This window comes from Schistocerca gregaria, chromosome 9 (genome assembly GCF_023897955.1).
Source record: "Schistocerca gregaria isolate iqSchGreg1 chromosome 9, iqSchGreg1.2, whole genome shotgun sequence".
NCBI classification, from domain to species: domain Eukaryota; kingdom Metazoa; phylum Arthropoda; class Insecta; order Orthoptera; family Acrididae; genus Schistocerca; species Schistocerca gregaria.
The window spans coordinates 165,236,776-165,258,274 of record NC_064928.1 but is presented as its reverse complement, the minus strand read 5'-3'; the positions used below and the strand labels follow the sequence as shown (position 1 = coordinate 165,258,274).

The 21,499-nt window shown below is 38.5% G+C and overlaps 1 protein-coding gene across 18 annotated transcripts in view; it reads right to left on the bottom strand.

The window, feature by feature from the left end:
• The window catches only part of LOC126291830 (gastrula zinc finger protein XlCGF57.1-like), a 308,343-nt gene that overhangs the window by 258,830 nt on the left and 28,014 nt on the right, over window positions 1–21,499 (bottom strand). For 15 of the 18 annotated variants that reach the window (XR_007551891.1, XR_007551890.1, XM_049985529.1 and 12 more), the window contains 2 exons: window positions 18,266–18,328; window positions 3,925–3,987 (listed from right to left, as the gene is read on the bottom strand). The exons of 1 other annotated variant lie outside the window; for it this stretch is intronic. Coding sequence is in view for 15 of the 17 variants with exons in the window: in XM_049985529.1 (XP_049841486.1) it covers window positions 3,925–3,987; window positions 18,266–18,328 (126 nt within the window). In the remaining 2 variants the exon portion in view is untranslated. The remainder of the gene's footprint in view (window positions 1–3,924; window positions 3,988–18,265; window positions 18,329–21,499) is intronic. 2 more of the 18 variants (XM_049985531.1, XM_049985530.1) reach the window with 2 other exon arrangements.

The window sequence follows — 21,499 nt, the reverse complement described above, 5'->3', positions numbered from 1 at the left end:
TTCACCTGGGTGGCACTTCATCAATAATTTCCATATCTGTGTCATCTTCAGTACTTCCATGCTTCAGGGCCGCAAGACCACTGAGGTACATTGCATTTCTCTCAACAGGACTTGTAAAAGTGTGATTCAGAGCCACTTGTTACATCCAAAATTTCGTTAACTGACAATGTGGGTTTCATGAGAGATGCCTTGCCTGTATGCTTATCACAGAGCTATTGTCTGTGCCAGAGCCACTATCCAGAGTAAAGAGGTTTTCTCCAGCCTGCAGTTGGTGGGAGAATCTCTCCTTAATTCTCTTAAACGGATTATGGCCAGAGCCTACATGGCTAGTTTACAGGATTGTGGTTTCCTGTGATGCCCACTATTCTATGACATCCTTTGGACAGAAACTGTTAAAGGTCCTAGTAGAAAGTTCTATTAGTGGCAACAAGAAATAGCCAATGGAAAGACCTATATTACTGTTCCTGATTCCAGTAGGATGAAATGCGAAAATAGATTCACAAACAGGGTGGGGCTCACTAAATTGTTGACTGGCAACCCTAGCAAGGTTGACGGGCAAATTTTGGACTCTGGAGGGTGGAGTTAGTGTTTTAAAGTCACAGGTTATTGTTCCTTTGTGATCAACAAAGTTATTTTTCATGTGTGGAAGGACTACAACAATCTGAATTTCTTGAGAATGAGTAGGTCTGGAATTCTTTTTTAGTTTCTTTCCATTTACCATATTTGCACAAATATAGGCTGTGTGTGAATACAGGCCACACCTAAACTATTGACATGAGATTATAGTAAAAAGTAAATCTTGAACATAGGCCTCACAACTAAATTTATCTCCTATTAGGAGGTACTACCACCACGTACATGATGCAGTCAGTAAATTATATTAGCAACTCTGCATAGCAAATGAGCAACTTCGAGTTATCAGCTATGTATTATGTAAAGGAATACATATTGAGATGTGGAAAAATGTGCTCAATTTTGTAGTTCAAAACAGGAAATGTGTGTATGTTGCTACAACGGGAAAGATTCAAATTGAAGGCTGAAAAGTAGCACATAAAAGAACTGAAAAAAAAAATTCACAAAAGAAATTTAAAGTTCACTGCAAAACTCTGACTATGCAAAAACTGGCTTCTGCTTATGAAAACAGTTTGATATTAAACTTCCTGGCACATTAAAACTGTGTGCCCGACCGAGACTTGAACTCGGGACCTTTGCCTTTCGCGGGCAAGTGCTCTACCATCTGAGCTACCGAAGCACGACTCACGCCCGGTAATCACAGCTTTACTTCTGCCAGTATCTTGTCTCCTACCTTCCAAACTTTACAGAAGCTCTCCTGCGAACCTTAATCTGCCAGGAAGTTTCATATCAGCACACACTCCGCTGCAGAGTGAAAATCTCATTCTGGAAACGTCCACCAGCCTGTGGCTAAGCCATGTCTCCGCAATATCCTTTCTTTCACGAGCACTAGTTCTGCAAGGTTCGCAGGAGAGCTTCTGTAAAGTTTGGAAGGTAGGAGACGAGATACTGGCAGAAGTAAAGCTGTGAGTACCGGGTGTGAGTCGTGCTTCGGTAGCTCAGATGGTAGAGCACTTGCCTGCGAAAGGCAAAGGTCCCGAGTTCGAGTCTCGGTCGGGCACACAGTTTTAATCTGCCAGGAAGTTTCATATCAGTGCACACTCCGCTGCAGAGTGAAAATCTCATTCTGCAGTTTGATATTGTTACAGCATCAGGTGATCCAGCTTCAACACAAAAATTTTTACTTACATTCCAAAATAGGAAACGCAGACCAAATGCTGGTCTCTATGGATATGCCGAACAGTACTACAGTAAATAATGTAGGGTTATCCAGTGACCACATACATACATACATACATACTTACACACATACATGTGGTGCTGAAAAGCAGTGGTGCAGTTGTTTCTTTTCTCAAGAAATTGACTGTATTTAGGAACAAGGTATAATCTTTTCCTTCTTAAGTCTTTGATGGTTTACAAAAGTAACTGGAGTAACTTGTCACAGTATAGATTTCAATCCACAAGACATATGTACAGGTCAATTTCAAATTGATTTATGATCTGAGAGAAAAAAAATCTTTATTATAGGGCACACCATGATCTTTCAAGTCAAAATTTAGTAAAAAAAAAAGTGTGGCCTATATTTGTGCAAATACATTATTCTAGATGACTGTTGCCTTGTGCTGAGACTGCAGGTAATTGATAAGAAGAGATGGAACCATTAGTCACCTGGATGTAGAATTCACCAAACATAGCGGACTTGGAGAGGTTTAATTCAACAACAAAAAAAATCTTTGTTTGCTTAGAAATTTTGGAGCGTGTCTTTTGACACAGTGATGGTGAAGCATATTATTATTCTTTTTTTTTTTTTCTTCCTATAAAGATTGTCAGAAATTGTGAGCAGCCAATTGACACCAGTGTACTGGACTGTTAGCAGTGTACGTATTCCAGTCCAGTGCCCGCATTACAGAATTCTGCTGAGAATAGTTCAATAGCTACATGGATTTTAGTTATCGAGTTTGTAGTAACGAGAATTTAACCAAGTCTCACAAGCCAAAGAGAAACAGTAACACTTATTACATAAATTTTACAGTGTAACCATACAGAGGATTAATCTGGAGCCATCCATAAATGTTTATGATTAAATCTACAGAGCAGTATGTGACACGATTTGTCTCACATGCCACAGATAGTTACTAGGGCAAGGATACTGGCCGTGGTCACGAGTGTGATTTTACTCGGCGCTCAGGAAGCTACATGAACGGACAAAAGAACCAGTTTGGGCATTGTGATGTCTCATAACCATCATATCTGGTTTTACAAAAATCCCCATGCAATTCCGGAAAGAGGAAATTGGCACCGTTTCTCCATAAATGCACAGACAGACATACTTGTTGGTAGATTAACAGAGCCACACATGCTACCAACAGATTAAATGGGGCTCAATATAATTATGTATTTATATTAGTATGTATGACCACTGAAATGGTTGAACTGGTTGAAGAAGGCCCACATCTTGGTCTCTGTTTCACAGATCTCAGTTATGGAGACACTACTGTATAATGCTGTCATTATATGCCAGCACGTAAAACAACAATAAGGTTGACTTCAAAGAAATGGTGATTCGTAATGCTGTACAGCAGAAATATGCATTTTTATGGATGGTCTTTAGATTGGGCCCCTCCTATGACCAATTTTTCTGATCTAAAAAAATATGCTTTTCTCTTGTTTGTGTGATTTCTACAATCTCTCAAAATATTCAACATTTTTTTTTTTTCCTTTTGAACATCCTCTACATAGTATGTACTGACTTGTTCCACATGTAAGCAACTTGATCATATATATGGATCTATAGATCAGGCGTGCCATAAACAAATAAATTCTCCTGAATTAAGACTATCACAAAACCTTAATAAGATCAACAAGCAAACACAGACAATCCAAACACGTTCATATTTGTCAAACATTTATGAGGTGTGAAATTATTAATCTAAGTTAGTTTTGTTGTTACAAATTGGCAAAACATGAGAAGAGTGAAGTCATAAAAAATGAGGAGGAAACATGAGAAAAACTGAGGTTAAAAACATCACATGCTGACAGGCCATAAAATGAACAAAATACAGCCTTGTTGAATCAAAGTCTTCAATAAGGAATTTGAAAATGACAATCATTCCAAAGGCAGACAGAGACATTTATTGCAGCTTTCAAACTTAAAACAATAACGCAGAAACCCAGTCGAACATGTATAACATTATCAAAAAAAAATGACACACACTGATGTCTCACAGGTGCCAAAACATGTCTGGATAACAGGTAATTTATATGCAAAATTTTACTGGTGGACAATAAACTTTTTTTTCCTTTCCATTTCTTAATAAAAGAGATGTAAATACCCATATTAATATTACTTACTGGCTCTTGTTTGATGGTAATTGAATCACAGATAGAGCATGTATGTTGTCCTGCGGCCATCTCCTGAAGAAAAAAAAAACTGAAGTTAAACTACTGAGACTAAAGCATACATCGCAACAAAACTAGGTGAAAAGATATAGATTTATAGACCAGTGAATCCTACCCATATTTGGAGTCCTGTTTTCATTTTATTTAAGCAAAGGTTTGGCAAATTTATAATTATAGGATGGAATTTGACGATTACACCACCCTTAATTGTTCTATACATAATGAAAACCTACAACCACTTCCTGGACACCACTACTAACTATGTTCTTACCCACTGCTCCGATGTCTTCCTTTAATCTGACCTGGTGGCGATCCCAAACATTCAAACCGCACTCAAGAATTTGTTGCAGTAGTGTTCTCTACATTTTCCATATAATAAGCCTATAGTGCTACAAATTGTTCTTTCCTATATCTATGTAAGCTATCTCCAATTAATAACAACAGCTGATTAACTGCAGCTAGTAACATGATCAGTAGAAGTGGCTCGTCACAGCAGCATACGAGAATGTATATAGGATGGCACCATTTTCAAAATATAAATACATTGTAGCAACTACCTCCAAATAATAACATAAGTATAGTTAATAATGTGATTCATCTTAGCAGCATACTAGGCACCTTTTTCTTTTTGCTTACATCCCTAAAATTCTACCCAATAATGTTAGTCTTCAATAACATGTCGTCTCAATGAACGATTTTCTCTAATGTTCACAGAGTTCAATCTCATCACAATCTATAATGTTATCCTGAAATCCTTCACTCACTCCCATTTCTTCACTGTTGTGTGTGTTTAAGGACTTTTTACACCTTCCAGTCAGGTGCTAGTTTCATCAAAGCAACAGAACTCCCTTGCTATAAACACGGTTGACAACTGATTATACAAAGAAACAGACTGTCCAGTGTTATTTTATAATGCATGAAAATTCTGTAGACTAAACATTGATGCAAGAGCTAAGTAATGAGAATGAAATATGGTTAAAGAGAAGATTCTTAGACAGTGAAAAATTACTCTTCTTTCTGAGAGAAGTTTCGCTTGTGATTAGCAACTGCCTTTGCCAACTATACACGAACCAGGGTTGAGCAACAGAGCACACACATTATGTGTCTGTCATTCTGTTTTTGTTCAATATGAAAAATAAATGAGAAGACCATCCCTAGGACTGGATTCACGTGGAACCACATTTTAGAATTAAACAAAAATAAAAGCATATACAAAGGGTTTAACAGTCTATTGCAAATTAAATGGAAAATACAGACACAGATTTTTGAAAACTTCTCAAAACACAACGCGCATTTTTGTTTTTTTCCTTAGAAAATACAATAAAAATAACAAGGTGAATCCCTACAATTGTTTCAGTGTCTCTCATTTATAGCAATGCACTAATTTCTTTCCTCACCGGAAATAAACTACAGGAGAAGAAAATGTTGTGTCAAAGCTGTGCCAACAAACATTACATATTATCAGACTATTGTTATTACTGCATGACAACAACAAATAGGACAGAATATAAAATTAAAAACTAATATTGTTGATACAGAAGTATAACAAAACATATTAACACTTTATATCTTACCAAACCTCAAACAAAAAGAAAATGACATGGTGAGCATAAAAAGAAAAATTATTAGGTTTTCAGCAGGAGTAAGTTTAATAATTAACAAGAAAATATAAATATTGGTGAACTACTATAAAAAGATTAATGTACTGATTATCAAAGCAAGGCATACACAAAGGCATGACCTACCACAGCATACATTTCTGCTATCTGTGCAGATTATGAGAGATTGAGAAAAAGAAAAAGATGAATTAAAACAAAACATTGAGTACACTAAAAGAAGGGGGGGAGGATCTAATACAATAGTGCAAGAAGAAAAAACACAAGAACACGAATTAGGTAAACACAATAAAAGAGGAAGTGGTCTGCTAGAATTTTGTACAGACCTCAACTGTTCTAACAATAATAAAAGAACGTATTACACTTGAACAATATCTACTGTGATTGGTTAAGTTTCAAATTATTGTACTGTTGTGGAATCTGAGACTTAAAATGCAGGTTTCAAACTGCAAAAAATTCCAGGAGCAGATGTGAACTATAATCATGATATATTGATCATGAATCCCAGACTAAATCTGAAGAAACTGAAAAAAGGCAGGATATAATAGAGATGGGACCCAGATAAGCTGAAACAAACCAAGAACATTGGACTGCAAATGAGAGATTTAGATGATTACTAACTGCAACATGGAAAAGGAATACAACAGAAAAAGAATGAGTAAGTTTGACTGATGAAAGAGGGAGAGATAGCCCCACAGACACCACCAGCACAAATTGTTACACCACACAATATATATTAAATTTGATTGATGAAAAGAGAAAATATAAAAATGAAATGGCCTAAATGTATTATAGATGCCTAATAAATGAAATTTATAGGAATTTCAAAATGAAAAACCATGAATTTGATGAGAAATTCGACGCTGCAGAAGCATGCACAACAATGGCAAAGATAAATGCCATGTACAACAAAATTACATACCCTGCTTGAAAAAGAGAAGCAGTTTCATGAACATCAAAAACTGTAATGGGAAGCCAGTCCTAAGCAAGTAAGGGAAAGCTGAAAGGAATAAATAGGAGAATACAGGGGAAACAAATTTGAAGACAGTATTACACAAAGGACAAGGAATTAGATGAAAAAATGGGATGGAAGATAAGATACTACAAGAACAATTGATAGGAAAAACTAACACCCAAGTTGAAACAGATACCAATTGCAAAGAAGGTAGCTGCTGACATGTGTTACTGAACCATGAGTTTATAAGTTGCTGTTGTAAAATATTAACATGAATTACATACAGAAGGATTGAAAAACTGACAGTACCTGATCTGGGGGTGCAATCAGTTTGGGCTCCAGAGAATGTAGAAAAACCAGAAGTAGAACTGACCCTTTTAAGATAGGTTGCAGAAAAGCACAGATATGTTTATATACGAAATTTTAAAAGAAGAGTTAACAATGATGTGCAAAACATGTTATATGGGATTCTGAAATTTCAGGAATAAATAGAGAGATCAAAAGACAGTCTACAATATTTCCGGAAAGCAGTCCTGAGAGTTGAAGGATTTTAAAAGAGGCAGTAAATGAGAAGGGAATGAGATAGCATAGAAGCTCGTAACCAACATTATTCCATCTGTACAATGGACAAGCAATAACTTTTTTTTAACACAGATGTGAGTTAGTAATTCCTACGCACCATCTTTTACACATTCCACTGATAGAAATTCTTCCACTGAATAGGAACTGTATAGGTACATGATACAAAATTTTGGTTGCAGCACTGCGAACCCCTTTCAATGCTAAAGACAACCTTAATGTGGAGCAAATAACTTTTTTTCCCTTCTGATATTGTAATTATGTACACCATTATTCCTTTTGAACTGCAATGAATCTGTTACTACAAACCTCACAAGGGAATAAATATACAGTGAAGATGAACTGTATAAATGCTTAGCCCCTTGAACAGATATCTACAAGAAGATGATTGGTAAGCATTGCAAATCATACTTACCACATGTTTTTGAGTAATGAATACTTTCTTTCTAAAAGTTGAGTTATCCCAAAACATTATTCCATTACTATGTTACTGAATGAAAATACACAAAATATATCCACTACTGATTTCTCTCTCCGCAACATTTCCAATGCCTCTAAGTGCAAATATGGATGAACTAAGTTGTTTTAGAAGTTCCAAAATGTTCGTTTTCCAGTTTGAATTCTCATCAATACTGGCACCAAACAATTTTGAAGTTTCCAACTTATTTATTACTTCCTCACTGAATGTTACACTTATCATTGGTGTAGTATCTCTAGATGTCCAGAATTGAATATGCTGTATCTTTTTAAATTCGAGAGAGAGAGGTCATGCACATAAAACCAGTTACAGTATCCACTGTTACACAACACAGGCATGTACTCCTGGCTACCGCATCTCCGAGCTGCCAGCAATACTAGTGCACAATACATAAGATGAATAATACAACTACAACATATGCACACTGCATTTGTTGTCAACCGTATCTCCTGCATCCGTCACGGCAACACACAGCACCAGCTCCACTACTAGAGGTGCTGCAATTAGTGCCGCTGTCGTGGGCACCAATTCTTCTTCCCCGGATCACCTGCTCACCGATCCCCGCAGCAGTATTCTTCCACCGGCTGGCTATAAAATACACCACACGGCCAGCCAGAGACAATTTCACAATTGACATTGTGAAGGGCCAACCACTGACCGCCATTGCTAGTTACTCGACCTGAGTTCCCTTCACCTCAGCACAATCCTATACTCAGCATCACGTTCACATCTTCTCTCCGCGTCCAGTCTGGCGTCTCGCACCCGCAACCCATCAGTGCACAACTCGCAGTCACTCGCAGATCGCAGCCCATGTGACAGAGCCATCTTTCCGTAGTAGTCATGCTAGCTTTGACAGTTATGAGCTTTCCCCTCAAACTCTTTCTTGGAGTATCCTCGAGCCACTATTGCTACCCACCGCATTGACATTGCAGTTTTCAGAACTCTCCCACTGAAAAATCTTTGACTGTCAGTGGAATGGAAGCAAGTGACAGATATTAACGTATGAATGACTGCTTTATTTTATTTCATTTATGAGTATAAATAATGTCTATTTATTGGAGAGCACATTAATTTTGGCTGGCTCTCTTGGCCACTATACAAAACCAGTCAATGACAGTTTTAAGACCATTGTTTACCAATTCTTCTGTTGCTGTATATCTTCTCGGAGTGATTACAGTAGTACTACTCCACAAAAAAGAACAGCTTTTTTTATTCACCATGAAGCGGAGATGCTGAGTCGCAGAAAGGAACAACGACCACAGTCTCTGGCTGCTGGCTCCAGCTGCTAGAGACTGTGTGTGGGTGTGGGTATGGGTATGGATGGGGGGGGGGGGGGCGCACGGTGTCTATTTTTGATAAAGGCCTTGTTGGCTGAATGCTAGCTTTCTAACACTCCTCTTATCGTATGTTTCTGCAACTCATCATCTCTGCTGTTTGGCGAGTAGCAACTATCCTTTTTGTATATTGCTACATTGCATTCTGGATTTTCCATTTTTTAACTGTTTTATTGTTGTGCATTAGGGAGAAGATTGTTTACACAAGGATGTTTCATATTTCATGTTACAGACTTCTAGAGGGCACTTAGTACATCAAGTTCTACATAGGAACCCACGACTGGAATCAACAGCCAATGATTCTATAGAGTGTCAAAGTTATACGTACTGGTGTCCATAAATTATGTATATGCAGGGTGATTCTGTTATGATGTTACAAACTTTCATGGATGATGGAGAAGATATCAATTTGAGGTAAGGGTCATTGTACTGGAAACAAATGAGTCAAAAGTTATATGAAAATACCATTCTGATACCTCTAACAGTGGAATGCATGTATCAATATTATTGCTCCTAAGAATGTTGAGTATGCAACTTTCAGAGGCAGTAGTATGGACCAGAACAAGGAAAAAAAGTCTGGTAATCATGGACTGTAAAATGCCTACCTTAAGAGCTAAGAGCACTTGTTCAATAGAGGAGATGTGTTTCACAGTAGGGAAGATGAACGAGTACTCATAGCTCCTCAGGTATGCATTTTAAAGCCCACATTTATCAGATATTTTTTATACTGGAACATGTATTCCATTGTCAGAGGTATCAAAATACAGGGTGATTCAAAAAGAATACCACAACTTTAAAAATGTGTATTTAATGAAAGAAACATAAATAACCTTCAGTTATACATCATTACAAAGAGTATTTAAAAAGGTTTTTTTCACTCAAAAACAAGTTCAGAGATGTTCAATATGGCCCCCTCCAGACACTCGAGCAATATCAACCCGATACTCCAACTCGTTCCACACTCTCTGTAGCATATCAGGCGTAACAGTTTGGATAGCTGCTGTTATTTCTCGTTTCAAATAATCAATGGTGGCTGGGAGAGGTGGCCAAAACACCATATCCTTAACATACCCCCATAAGAAAAAATCGCAGGGGGTAAGATCAGGGCTTCTTGGAGGCCAGTGATAAAGTGCTCTGTCACGGGCTGCCTGGCGACCGATCCATCGCCTCAGGTAGTTGACGTTCAGGTAGTTACAGACAGATAAGTGCCAATGTGATGGCGCTCCATCCTGCTGAAATATGAATTGTTGTGCTTCTTGTTCGAGCTGAGGGAACAGCCAATTCTCTAACACCTCCAGATACTGTAGTCCAGTTACAGTAGCACCTTCAAAGAAAAAGGGACAAAAAAACTTTATTGGCTGAAATGGCACAGAAAACGTTCACCTTAGGGGAGTCACGTTCATACTGAGTTGTTTCCCGCGGATTCTCAGTGTTCCATATACAGACATTGTGACGATTGACTTTCCCGTTAGTGTGGAAAGTTGCTTCATCACTAAACACAATCTTTGAAATGAAAGATTCATCTGTTTCCATTTGAGCAAGGATAAAATCACAGTAATTGATTCTTTTAATCTTATCAGCTGCAGACAGTGCTTGAATCAATTTCAGACGATAAGGTTTCATAACTAACCTTTTTCGTAGGACTCTCCATACAGTTGATTGTGGAATTTGCAGCTCTCTGCTAGCTCTGCGAGTCGATTTTCCTGGGCTGCGAACAAATGCTTGCTGGATGCGTGCTACATTTTCATTACTCGTTCTCGGCCGTCCAGAACTTTTCCCTTTGCACAAACACCCATTCTCCGTAAACTGTTTATACCAACGTTTAATACACCACCTATCAGGAGGTTTAACACCATACTTCGTTCGAAATGCATGCTGAACAACTATCGTAGATTCACTTCTGCCGTACTCAATAACACAAAAAGCTTTCTGTTGAGCGATCGCCATCTTAGCATCAACTGACGCTGACGCCTATTCAACAGCACCTCAAGCGAACAAATGTACAACTAAATGAAACACTATAGCTCCCTTAATTCGCCGACAGATAGTGCTTAGCTCTGCCTTTTGTCGTTGCAGAGTTTTAAATTCCTAAAGTTGTGGTATTCTTTTTGAATCACCCTGTAGTTTTCGCTTGTAACTTCCCACCCATTCGTTTCTGGGACAGCAATCTTACCTCAGATTGATACATTTATCCTTCTCCTTCACCTGGAAAGTCTGTAACATCATCATAGAATCAACCCGTGTATATACACAGTTACAGGCATTGGTGCCTGTAACTGACATTCTGTAGTGTCATAGGATGACATTTTTGGACATAGGTTCCTGCATTGAACTTGATCTACTAAGTATTTCCTGCAAGCGCTCTAAGTGTGCAACATGTACTGTAAAACACCCTGTATACTAGGAACAGCAGAAGATCTAGGACTAACTCTTAGGCAGGCTGATATGTGATTTCTCCCCAGCAAGAAGAATCTCCCATGATTACATTGGTTGATTTATTAAGTGCAACTTTCTGCACTTTCTTGGTTTGATATGATATTATCTGTTGACTGGCTGTACCAAGAATTGCCCTAAACCTCAATTTATCTAGTGGAATACTGTGATTCATACAGTCATACACATTAGATATGTCACAGAAAACATCAACCAGTGCTGTTCTGTAATTTAATGTTTGCAAAATTTGGTGAGTGAACATGTAAATTGCATTCTCAGTAGATCAACTCTCCTGAAATCCAAACTGTGATGTACTGAGAATATTATTGTTGCACAGGTAGCACACTATTCTACAATAAATCAACTTCTTAAAAAATTTTGGATAATAATGTCAGTAGACAAACAGGTCACTAGTTAATGACGTCTTCCCTGTCACCTTTCTTACAGGGGTTTAACAATGGTATATTTCAACCACTCTGAAAAAATGTCCTGAATTAGTCATGCATTATATATTGCAGATAAGAGAGGGCCTATTGTGTCATAGCAAATATTTAGTAACCTGTCAGAAACACCATCAGATCCGGACGAGCTTTTATTTTTAGGAGAATATACAATTTTTGTAACTTAAGAAGGAGAAAGATATTTTGGAAATGAATGAATGATCAGGCAGGAAAAATGAAAACTGTTTAAGATTACTGCTGTCAATATAATGCCAACAGAGACAGCAAAGAACTAAGAACCTAAGTTGAAAGCAATGGTTGTAGACAAAATCTCCTACTTGGGCTGCAAAATAGCCAACAACTGTAGGAGTAAGAGAGCAATGAAATGCAGACTGCTAATCTCAGGAAAAGTGTTTCTGAAAAAGAGAAATTTGTTCTGAAATCAAAAAGAAATTTGAGTGTTTGAAAGTCATTTCTCACTTCCATACCAAGAGCCATTGTGCAAAGATCTTTGAGAAACTTTTGGAAAGACCAATTCGGACAAAATAGGTGGAAGGATAAGAGAACAACAACATGCGTTTAGAGCAGAAACATCCACAGAATATGTAATTCTCACTGTAAGATAGCCACAGGAACAACATTATGAATATGGAAAAGATCTGTTACACATCATAAGGCATTAAGGGAACAGGAGAGTGAAATTTTTGAAGTCCAATCAGAATAGCATTGCTCAATCACACGGAAGTATCAACAAGAACCAGCCACTAGGCATAAACATTATGACACAGTTAGTCACTCACCAAGAGTGCAACATTAACATTTCTGAGTGAGCGTTAGACAAGTTGAGACCAGCTATTACTATCATAATATCGTGTAAGAAGCACTAACGAGAGCACAACAACATCTGTCAAGGGTCTGACAAAGCAGTTAAAGACACTAAAATAAACTGGTTAAGCAAATGTAGCAGAGCAGAAGAACGCTAACAAAACATAAAAAGCTGAACTGAATCAGTTGTGACAATTGACGTCAAAAATCAGAATCAGTCCTTGATGCCATAAATACCCCACATCGCTAGGCTAGAGGCAGTCAACCAACAGGATAGATGGCAAACATGTCATTGGCACGCAATTTTCTGATTACTGTATTGTAACATCTAGTTTATAAGACTGTTCAAGTACTGGCCACACTCCTGCCACCTTACGAGATGACCACCGATCTGTAGCCATGGGTGACAGAAGTTACCCTTCGGCACCAACCATCATCAATGTCCAGTTCAGCGACCTTCTAATACCATTCCAGCCTGGTGCTCAAACTGCTCTAAACTCCAGCATTGCTTGGGTCAGGCGGCCTACAGAATTGTTGAGCCAGGACCAGTTTTTGACACAACCTCATTGCATCGGACAGTGTGGTCCATCTGATGGGACAACACACAATGTGAAATGGGAGGGACAGAGTAGTCCCAGACAGGTGTGCGAGACAACACAAACCTGCCGTGGTCATCGCCACATCTGAGCAGAGTTTCTAAAGGGGCGTGCCTTAACACTACAGACTGCAAACTGCTCACTAGATATCATCAGCATGAGCACAGGGCTGATTCAGCATTACACTGAGATAACAAAAGTCATGGATAGCGATATGCACATACACAAGGTATAAAGGGCAGGGCATTGAAGGAGTTGTGTCTTGTACTCAGGTGATTCATGCAGTAAGGCTTACAACGTGATTATGGCTGCACAACGGGAATTAAAAGACTTTCAACTTGTGATGCTAGTTTGATTAGGACACAGTGGACATTCCAGTTTGGAAATCGTTAGGGAATTCAATATTCTGAGATCCACAGTGTCAGGAATGTGCTGAGAATACAAAATTTCATGCATTACCTCTCAGCACAGACAATCTAGTGGCTAAATGCCTTTACTTAATGACTGAGCAGCCATGGTTGCACAGAGTTATCAGTGCTGACAGAGAACCAATAATGCGTGAAATAACCGTAGAAATAAATGTCTGACATATGACAAACACATCTGTTAGCACAGCGCAGGAAAATATGGTGTTAATGGGCTACAGCCGCAGACAATCATCGACTGGAAATGGTTATGTTCGGATTCTTGGAGGTAATTATCAGTCATTCATGGGCTTCATGTTCCCAAACAATGAAATTGTTATGAATGACAATGCACCATGTCACAGCCACAATTGCTCATCATTGGTTTGAAAAACATTCTGGACAATTCAAGTGAACGATATGGCCAGCCACATGAATCCTGTCAAAAATAATCGAGAGATCAGTTCATGCACAAAATTCTTCACCAGCAACACTTTTTTCAATTGTGCTTGGCTATAGAGGCAGAGTCCTTACTGTCTTGCTAAGCCACCAACTGCCATCCAAGATACGGCAACGATGTGCATTCAGAGAAGTAAATGAAGCAATATTTAATCCTGTTTTACTGTGCATAGTGATGCCACACAAGTTCCTTGGACTTCATCCTGACAACAGTAGCGATTTCCAGCCTGGGAGTAGGTGGCCCTACAGATCCACTGATGACTTCCGTGGACATTGTAAAAGCATTTGATAGTGTATGTAGTAACAAGGTATGGAAGTACCTGTAGAACAGAAAAGCAGACTGTAATTAGGATAAGAGACATGTACAATGGGAGTGTGAGCTGCGTGAACTTGGGAGTAAAGAGATCAGACTGACTGCACACAAGTATGGCTTGGGACAGGAAAGTGCATCTTCCTCATTGCTCTTCACTGTTGTGATGGATGAGATAATGATCAGAGTAGCACATCTGGTGAATGTAAGATGAAAGCAATTGGGTTTACAAACAATTTCATGATTTGGAGAAACAAGGAGAAAGTGCAGGAGCAACTGGGCATACAGCAATAAATGGAACAAGGTTATCTGATTGAGTTTAGTGTAAATAACTGTCAAATGATGGTGACATCCATGAAGAAGGAGAGAGTCACACCTGGAATAAAAATCAGTGGGGAACAACTGAGCAACATGAGGAGTTACATGTATCTGGGAAGCTTTACGCAGGTGAATGAAAGAAATGGCTAAGAAATAAATGAGTCGGGGAGATAAGCTTAAGCATTCCACTGTGGGTGCAAGTTAGAAGCCTGATATGGAGCAAACATAACCCTCAAACCAGCAAAAGTTATACACAATATGTGATCGAAAGTATCCAGACATCCCCAAAACAGGTGTTTTTCATATTGGGTTCATTGTGCTGCCACCTACTGCCAGATATTCCATATCAGAGACTCAGTAGTCATTAGACATTGCGAGAGAGCAGAATGGGGAGCTCTGCAGAGCTCACTGACTTCGAACATGGTCAGGTGATTGGGTGTCACTTGAGTCATGTGTCTGTATGTGAGATTTCTACAATCCTTTTCATCCCTACATCCATTGTTTCCAATGTGACAGTGAAGTGGAAACATGAAGGGACACATACAACACAAAAGCATGCAGGCCGAACTTGTCTGTTGACTGACAGAGACCACCGACAGTTGAAGAGGGTCTTAATTTGTAATACGAATCACACAGGACTTCCAAACTGCATCAGGATCCACTGCAAGTACTATGAAAGTTAGGCGGGAGGTGAGAAAACTTTGATTAAGTAGTCGAGCGGCAATTCATAAGCCATACATTACCTTGACAAATGCCAAACGACGCCTCGCTTGGTATAAGAGCTTAAACATTGGACAGTGGAAAAACTGATGTGCGGAGTGACGAATCACGATACACAATGTGGTGCCCTGATAGCAGGGTGTGAGTATGGCGAATGCCGAGTGGACATCATCTGCCAGCTTGTGTAGTGTCAACTGTAACATTTGGAGGTGGAGGTGTTATGGTGTAGTCTTGTTTTTCATGAAGGGGGCTTGCACCCCTTGTTTTGCATGGCCTACATTGATGTTTTAAGCACCTTCTTGCTTCAAGCTGTTGAAGAGCAATTCAGATATGGCAATTGCATCTTTCAACATGATCAAGCACCTGTTCATAATGCACAGCCTGTGGCGGAGTGGTTACACGACAATAACATCCCTGTAATGGACTGACCTGCGCTGAGCCGTGACCTTAATCCTATAGAACACATTTGGGATGTTTTGGAACACCGACTTCATACCAGGCCTCACTGACCGACATTGATACCTGTCCTCAGTGCAGCACTCCATGAAGAATTGGCTGCCAGTCCCGAAGAAACCTTCCAGCACCTGACTGAACGTATGCCTGTGAGTGGAAGCTGTCATCAAGGCTACGGGTAGGCCAACAGCATATTGATTTCCAGCAATACTGATGGAAGGCGCCACAAACTTGTAACTGATTTTCAGCCAGGTGTTCGGATACTTCTGATCACAGTGTATCAAGTATTCTGAAGTTCCAGGCCTGGCATATACCTCAGAAACATTGGTAACAAAAAGAAGAAAAAGAAGTAAAATACAAGTTAGTGGAATTAAATTCTCGAGAAATGGTATTAGAGTGACAAAGGTGGATAGTTTAAAGAATGAGAGTACCAGAGAATTAGTGAATGAGGAACCAATACAGGTTGGCAAAGAGTAATTGAGGCTTAGATTCTATGGCATGTCAAGCAAATGAAGGAGAAGATGATACCCAGAAAGGTACATGAGATGAAAAGGGAGGGAAAAGACAAAGAGGTTGCTAAAAGGAGTGAAGGGCTGTGTGTAAATGAAAGAGGAAGGTTGGATCAAGGTGAAAGTGGAAAGGTGGTAGATGATGGAAAAGCTTGTGTTCGAAACAGACCCAGCCACCAATGACTGGACACTATACAAGATGATAAAGTCTTTTCTGTTTAAAGACTGTCAAGACTGTAACCTTAAATGGAAGAGAAAAGTGGGTAATAAGCAATGAGGATAAGAAGAGAACAGAAACATTTTTAACGTGGAGCTACTAAAGAATACTGTAGGTTACACAGAGAGACTGAACAAGCAATCAAAAGCAATGGGGAGAAAAGAGCTTGTGGCACAACTTGACTGAAAGAAAAGTTCAGTTGACACACTTCTTTAGGTAACAGAGGGAAGTATGAACTATATATTGGAGCAACATTCTATGAAATGTCACATATTTTTTTGTAGACAATCTTCTTTGTAGACTCATTGCATTTTCACAGTATCAACACATGAACCACTTGTTTTATTGTGTTATTCAATTTCATGTCCCCACAAACTGTTATAAACTGGTATTAGTATTAGTGAACTGTTTCCAACTGCGTCCCACTGATATTGCAGACATACCATACACTTTTCTCGGTTTTGTGAAATGCATAGTTTCACATTTCTGAACATTTAAAACCAGTTGCCATTCTTCGAACCACTTTGAATATGTCACTAAGATTTGACTGCATATTTGTACAGCTTTTTTTTCAGTTAATACTCCATTGCAGACAACTGCACTTTAGAAACTTCCTGGCAGATTAAAACTGTGTGCCCGACCTAGACTCAAACTCGGGACCTTCGCCTTTCGCGGGCAAGTGCTCTACCATCTGAGCTACCGAAGCACGACTCACGCCCGGTACTCACAGCTTTACTTCTGCCAGTGCCTCGTCTCCTACCTTCCAAACTTTACAGAAGCTCTCCTGCGAACTTTGCAGAACTAGCACTCCTGAAAGAAAGGATATTGGGGAGACATGGCTTAGCCACAGCCTGGGGGAAGTTTCCAGAATGAGATTTTCACTCTGCAGCGAAGTGTGCGCTGATATGAAACTTCCTGGCAGATTAAAACTGTGTGCCCGACCGAGACTCGAACTCTGACAGTTTTAATCTGCCAGGAAGTTTCATATCAGCGCACACTCCGCTGCAGAGTGAAAATCTCATTCTGGGAACTGCACTTTCAATATTGTCCATCAAGCAATTAACATGAAATGCAAGGGCCCTTCCAGAACATGCATGAAAGTACTTCCACTTTTATCAATTAAATGTGGGAAATTATATATCAATATTAGTTCTGCTGTTACAAACTAACACAACAAGAGTGTGGTGAAGTTATTAAATGTGACGGGTAAACATTCTCTAAAACAACACACCTAGCCAGTGCAATAAGGCAAAAGAATCATGGGCTGACTATACATAAAACATATAAAATGCAGCTTTGTTGAATCAAGGCTTAGGTAAAGTACTGGAAAGCAATAATCATTAGAAATGTTAATGCACACATTTCAACATTAAGACTTTAAATAATAGCACTAAAAATCAGTCAAACTTGTACCATGTTATCACAAAAAAGTGACACACATTGACTGAAGTAAGTCTTGGTAACAAAAGATCTAAAGCAGGCAGTAATTTATATTTGAAAGTCTATGTGATTGTGTTGGGCAATAAATTATTTCACAAAGACTTATTTTCTTCTTTCTTGATAAAAGAGTTGCTGCTTTTTAAGTTTATTTCTTTATACTGCCTCATGTTAATGAATAACATAAATGCTCAAATTAATATTACTTACTGGCTCTTGTTTGATGGCTGCCACATCAAAAGCACAACGTGCATATTGTTCTGGGGACATATCCTGCAACATTTATACAATTATAAACAAACTACAAGAAACAAACAGAAAATAAAATATGCATCACAAAAAAGTAGATGAAAATTTGGGAGTGGAGAATTATGGTCTGTATTTGGAGTCCATTTTAGAACAGATGAGTGAAATATGCTATACGAAAATCAGAAGCTTCAGGGATAAATAAAGAGATCAAAAGGTTCAGGAAGCAACACTAAGAGTTGAAGGCCTTTAAAAGGAATCAGTAAATGAGAAGAGAGTGACACAGAGCAGAAGCTTGTAACACATGTTATTCAATCTGTATATTGGGAAAGCAACAACAGTAATCAAGAAGAAAGTCTTGAAATAAATGAATGTTGGTGAAGATGTCAAAATTATTATTTAATAAAATTATTATTTAATATTATTATTTAATAAAATAATAATAATATTATTATTTAATAAAAATATTTAAATATTACTGCTGACAGTGTAATTCCAACAAAGACAGCACAGAACTAGGAATACCAGTTGAGTGGAAGGGGTAGTGTCTCAAAAATATGTTATAAGATGGACATAAATAATAGTAAAACATCGATAATGGAATACAGTCAAATTAAACCACTGTACTCAGGGTATTAGATTAGGAAATGATACATTAACAGTAGCAGATGAGATCTGCTATTTGGGTAGCAAAATAACAAATAATGATAGAAATAAAATGGATATAGTGCAGACTGTAAAGTTTCCCAATGAAATGAATGTTTCAGAGATGAATAGAAATGTAAATGTTGGAAACTTTACTAACTTCTATTCCATCTGCCAATGCGCAAAGATCTTTCAGGAAGTTCTGAAAACTTAAATTCAGACAAAAAATAGGAGAGACGAAAGAACGACATGGGTTCAGAGCAAGATGGTCCACAGTAGACCTAACTTTTGCTGTAAGGCAGATACAGAAGCTCCACTATGAATATGGAATACATCTACTGGTGGCCTTCCTGGATACTGAAAAAGCATTTGATAGTGTATGTACAAACAAAGTATGGAAGATACTGCAGTAAAGAGGAATATAAAAGCAGACTACATGGAGGACAAGACAAATGTGCAATGGGATTGTGAGCTGTGTCAAAGTGGGGGAAGAGAGATCAGATTGACTGGAACAGAATAATAACTTGAGGCAGGAAGGTGGACTCAACATTGTTGCTCTTCATTATTGTGCTACATGAGACAGTGGTCAGACTGACACAAGTAATTGGTGGAAAGATGCAAGTAGTGGTGTTTGCTCACGATTTGATGACTTGGAGAAACAAGGAGACAGAAGTGCACAAGCAGTTGGAATATAAACACATGGGATGAAATTTGGCATAAGTAAGTGTGAAATGATGATAACAGCTAGGAACAAAGTGTGGAAACTGGAGCAACTGGTGGGAAATTACTTAGGAAAGGGCGAGTTTCAAGTATCTGGGAAGCTTAATACAGGTAAATGAGAAAAATGCCATAGAAAATAAATGTGCAGGCTGGAGAATGGGGGGAGAGGGGGGGGGGGGCAGTATATGATCCATTCTGGAACAGTAATGGATGCTGGATATGGTGCTAATCTGTCTCTCAAAGCTACTAAAAGGGTTATACAATGGACAATGCCATGGAGACTTGGGTAACAAAGAGAGCGAAGCAAATTACAAGTTAGTAACATGAAGTGCTGGAGTAGAAGTATTGGAGTGACAAAGATGGAAAGGTTAAGCGATGAGAGGATTAGGGAATTACTAAAGGAGGAACCATTACAGGATAGGACAAAGGAACCCATGGTTAGATAGCATGGTCATGTTAAGCGAATGGAGAAGATGATAAACAGAAAAATGCATGAGATGAAAGAGAAGAGAAAAAGACTGAGAGGAAGAGTAAGAGAGAGGTGGCTGAAATGAGTGAAGGACTGCACATGAAAGAGAGGAGAAGATGGGATCATGTTGGAGACAGAGAAATGTTGGAAAGGCAGAAGGCAATGAAGATGCTTGTGTTTCAAACAGATCCAGGTAATGGCTGGAAACTGTATAATATTACCAACAAAAGTCTTTTTTGAAAAGACTGTCTCGAATGTAGCCTTGCTTGGAAGCAAAATATGGATGATAAACAGTGTGGATAAGAATAGGATAGAAGCTTCTGTAATCTAATGCTACTGAAGAAAACTATAGATTACATGAGTAGATTGAATAAATAATAGAATGGTACTGAATTTACATGAAGACAAATGAGCTTGTGGTATAACTCACCCAAAAGACAGATTCAGATGATACAACACATCTTAAGGCAATAGAGGGAAATGTGTACCACATATTAGACCAATAACGTATGATACAGCACACAAGCATTTTGTAAACAATTTTGTTTGTAAACTGGCTGCATTTTCCTAGTATCCCACCCACGAGCCAAAGTATGCTGCTTGCTCTACCTATGACTGATCCAACATGACTGTTCCACTTATTATCCACAAATTGTTTCACTCTGGTAATAGTGATGATGATGATTAGTATTAGTACTGGTTCTAATTGTGACTATTTTCCAGCATAGAATACTACTTTTCTGTTTTCAAAAATGCACAATTTTACATTTCTGAACACTGAAAGGGAGTTGTCATTCTTTGCACCACTTTGTAAATGTGACCAAGATCTGACAGGATATTTGTCCAGTTTCTTTAGACAGTACTTCATTACTGATAACTATATTATCTGCAAAATGTCTTAAGTTGTTTCTAATGTTATCTATCAGATCATTAATATGTAATATTAATTGGAAATGTCACACACACTTCACTATGACACAACTGAAGCTGCTTCTACTTCTATCAACTATACATCATCCAAGATAACATAACATGGAAGAATCCCCCCCTTCCCGCACCAAAATATCTTGAATCCTTTCATTCACAAATTCTGTTTGTGTTTCACACAGAAGAACCATACAAACATACCATCACTGTACCATTGGACTGCCTCCCATATGGATGACAGAGAAATAAGCACACCTCATGTAAATAAATCACCAGGTCCAGATGGAATCCCAGTTCGAGCTTACAAAGACTACTCTACAGCATTGGCCCCTTACCTAGCTTGCACTTATCATGGATCTCTTGAACAGCACAAAGCCCCAAATGACTGGTAAAAAGTGCAGGTGACTGCAGTATATAAGAAACGTAAAATAATGGAA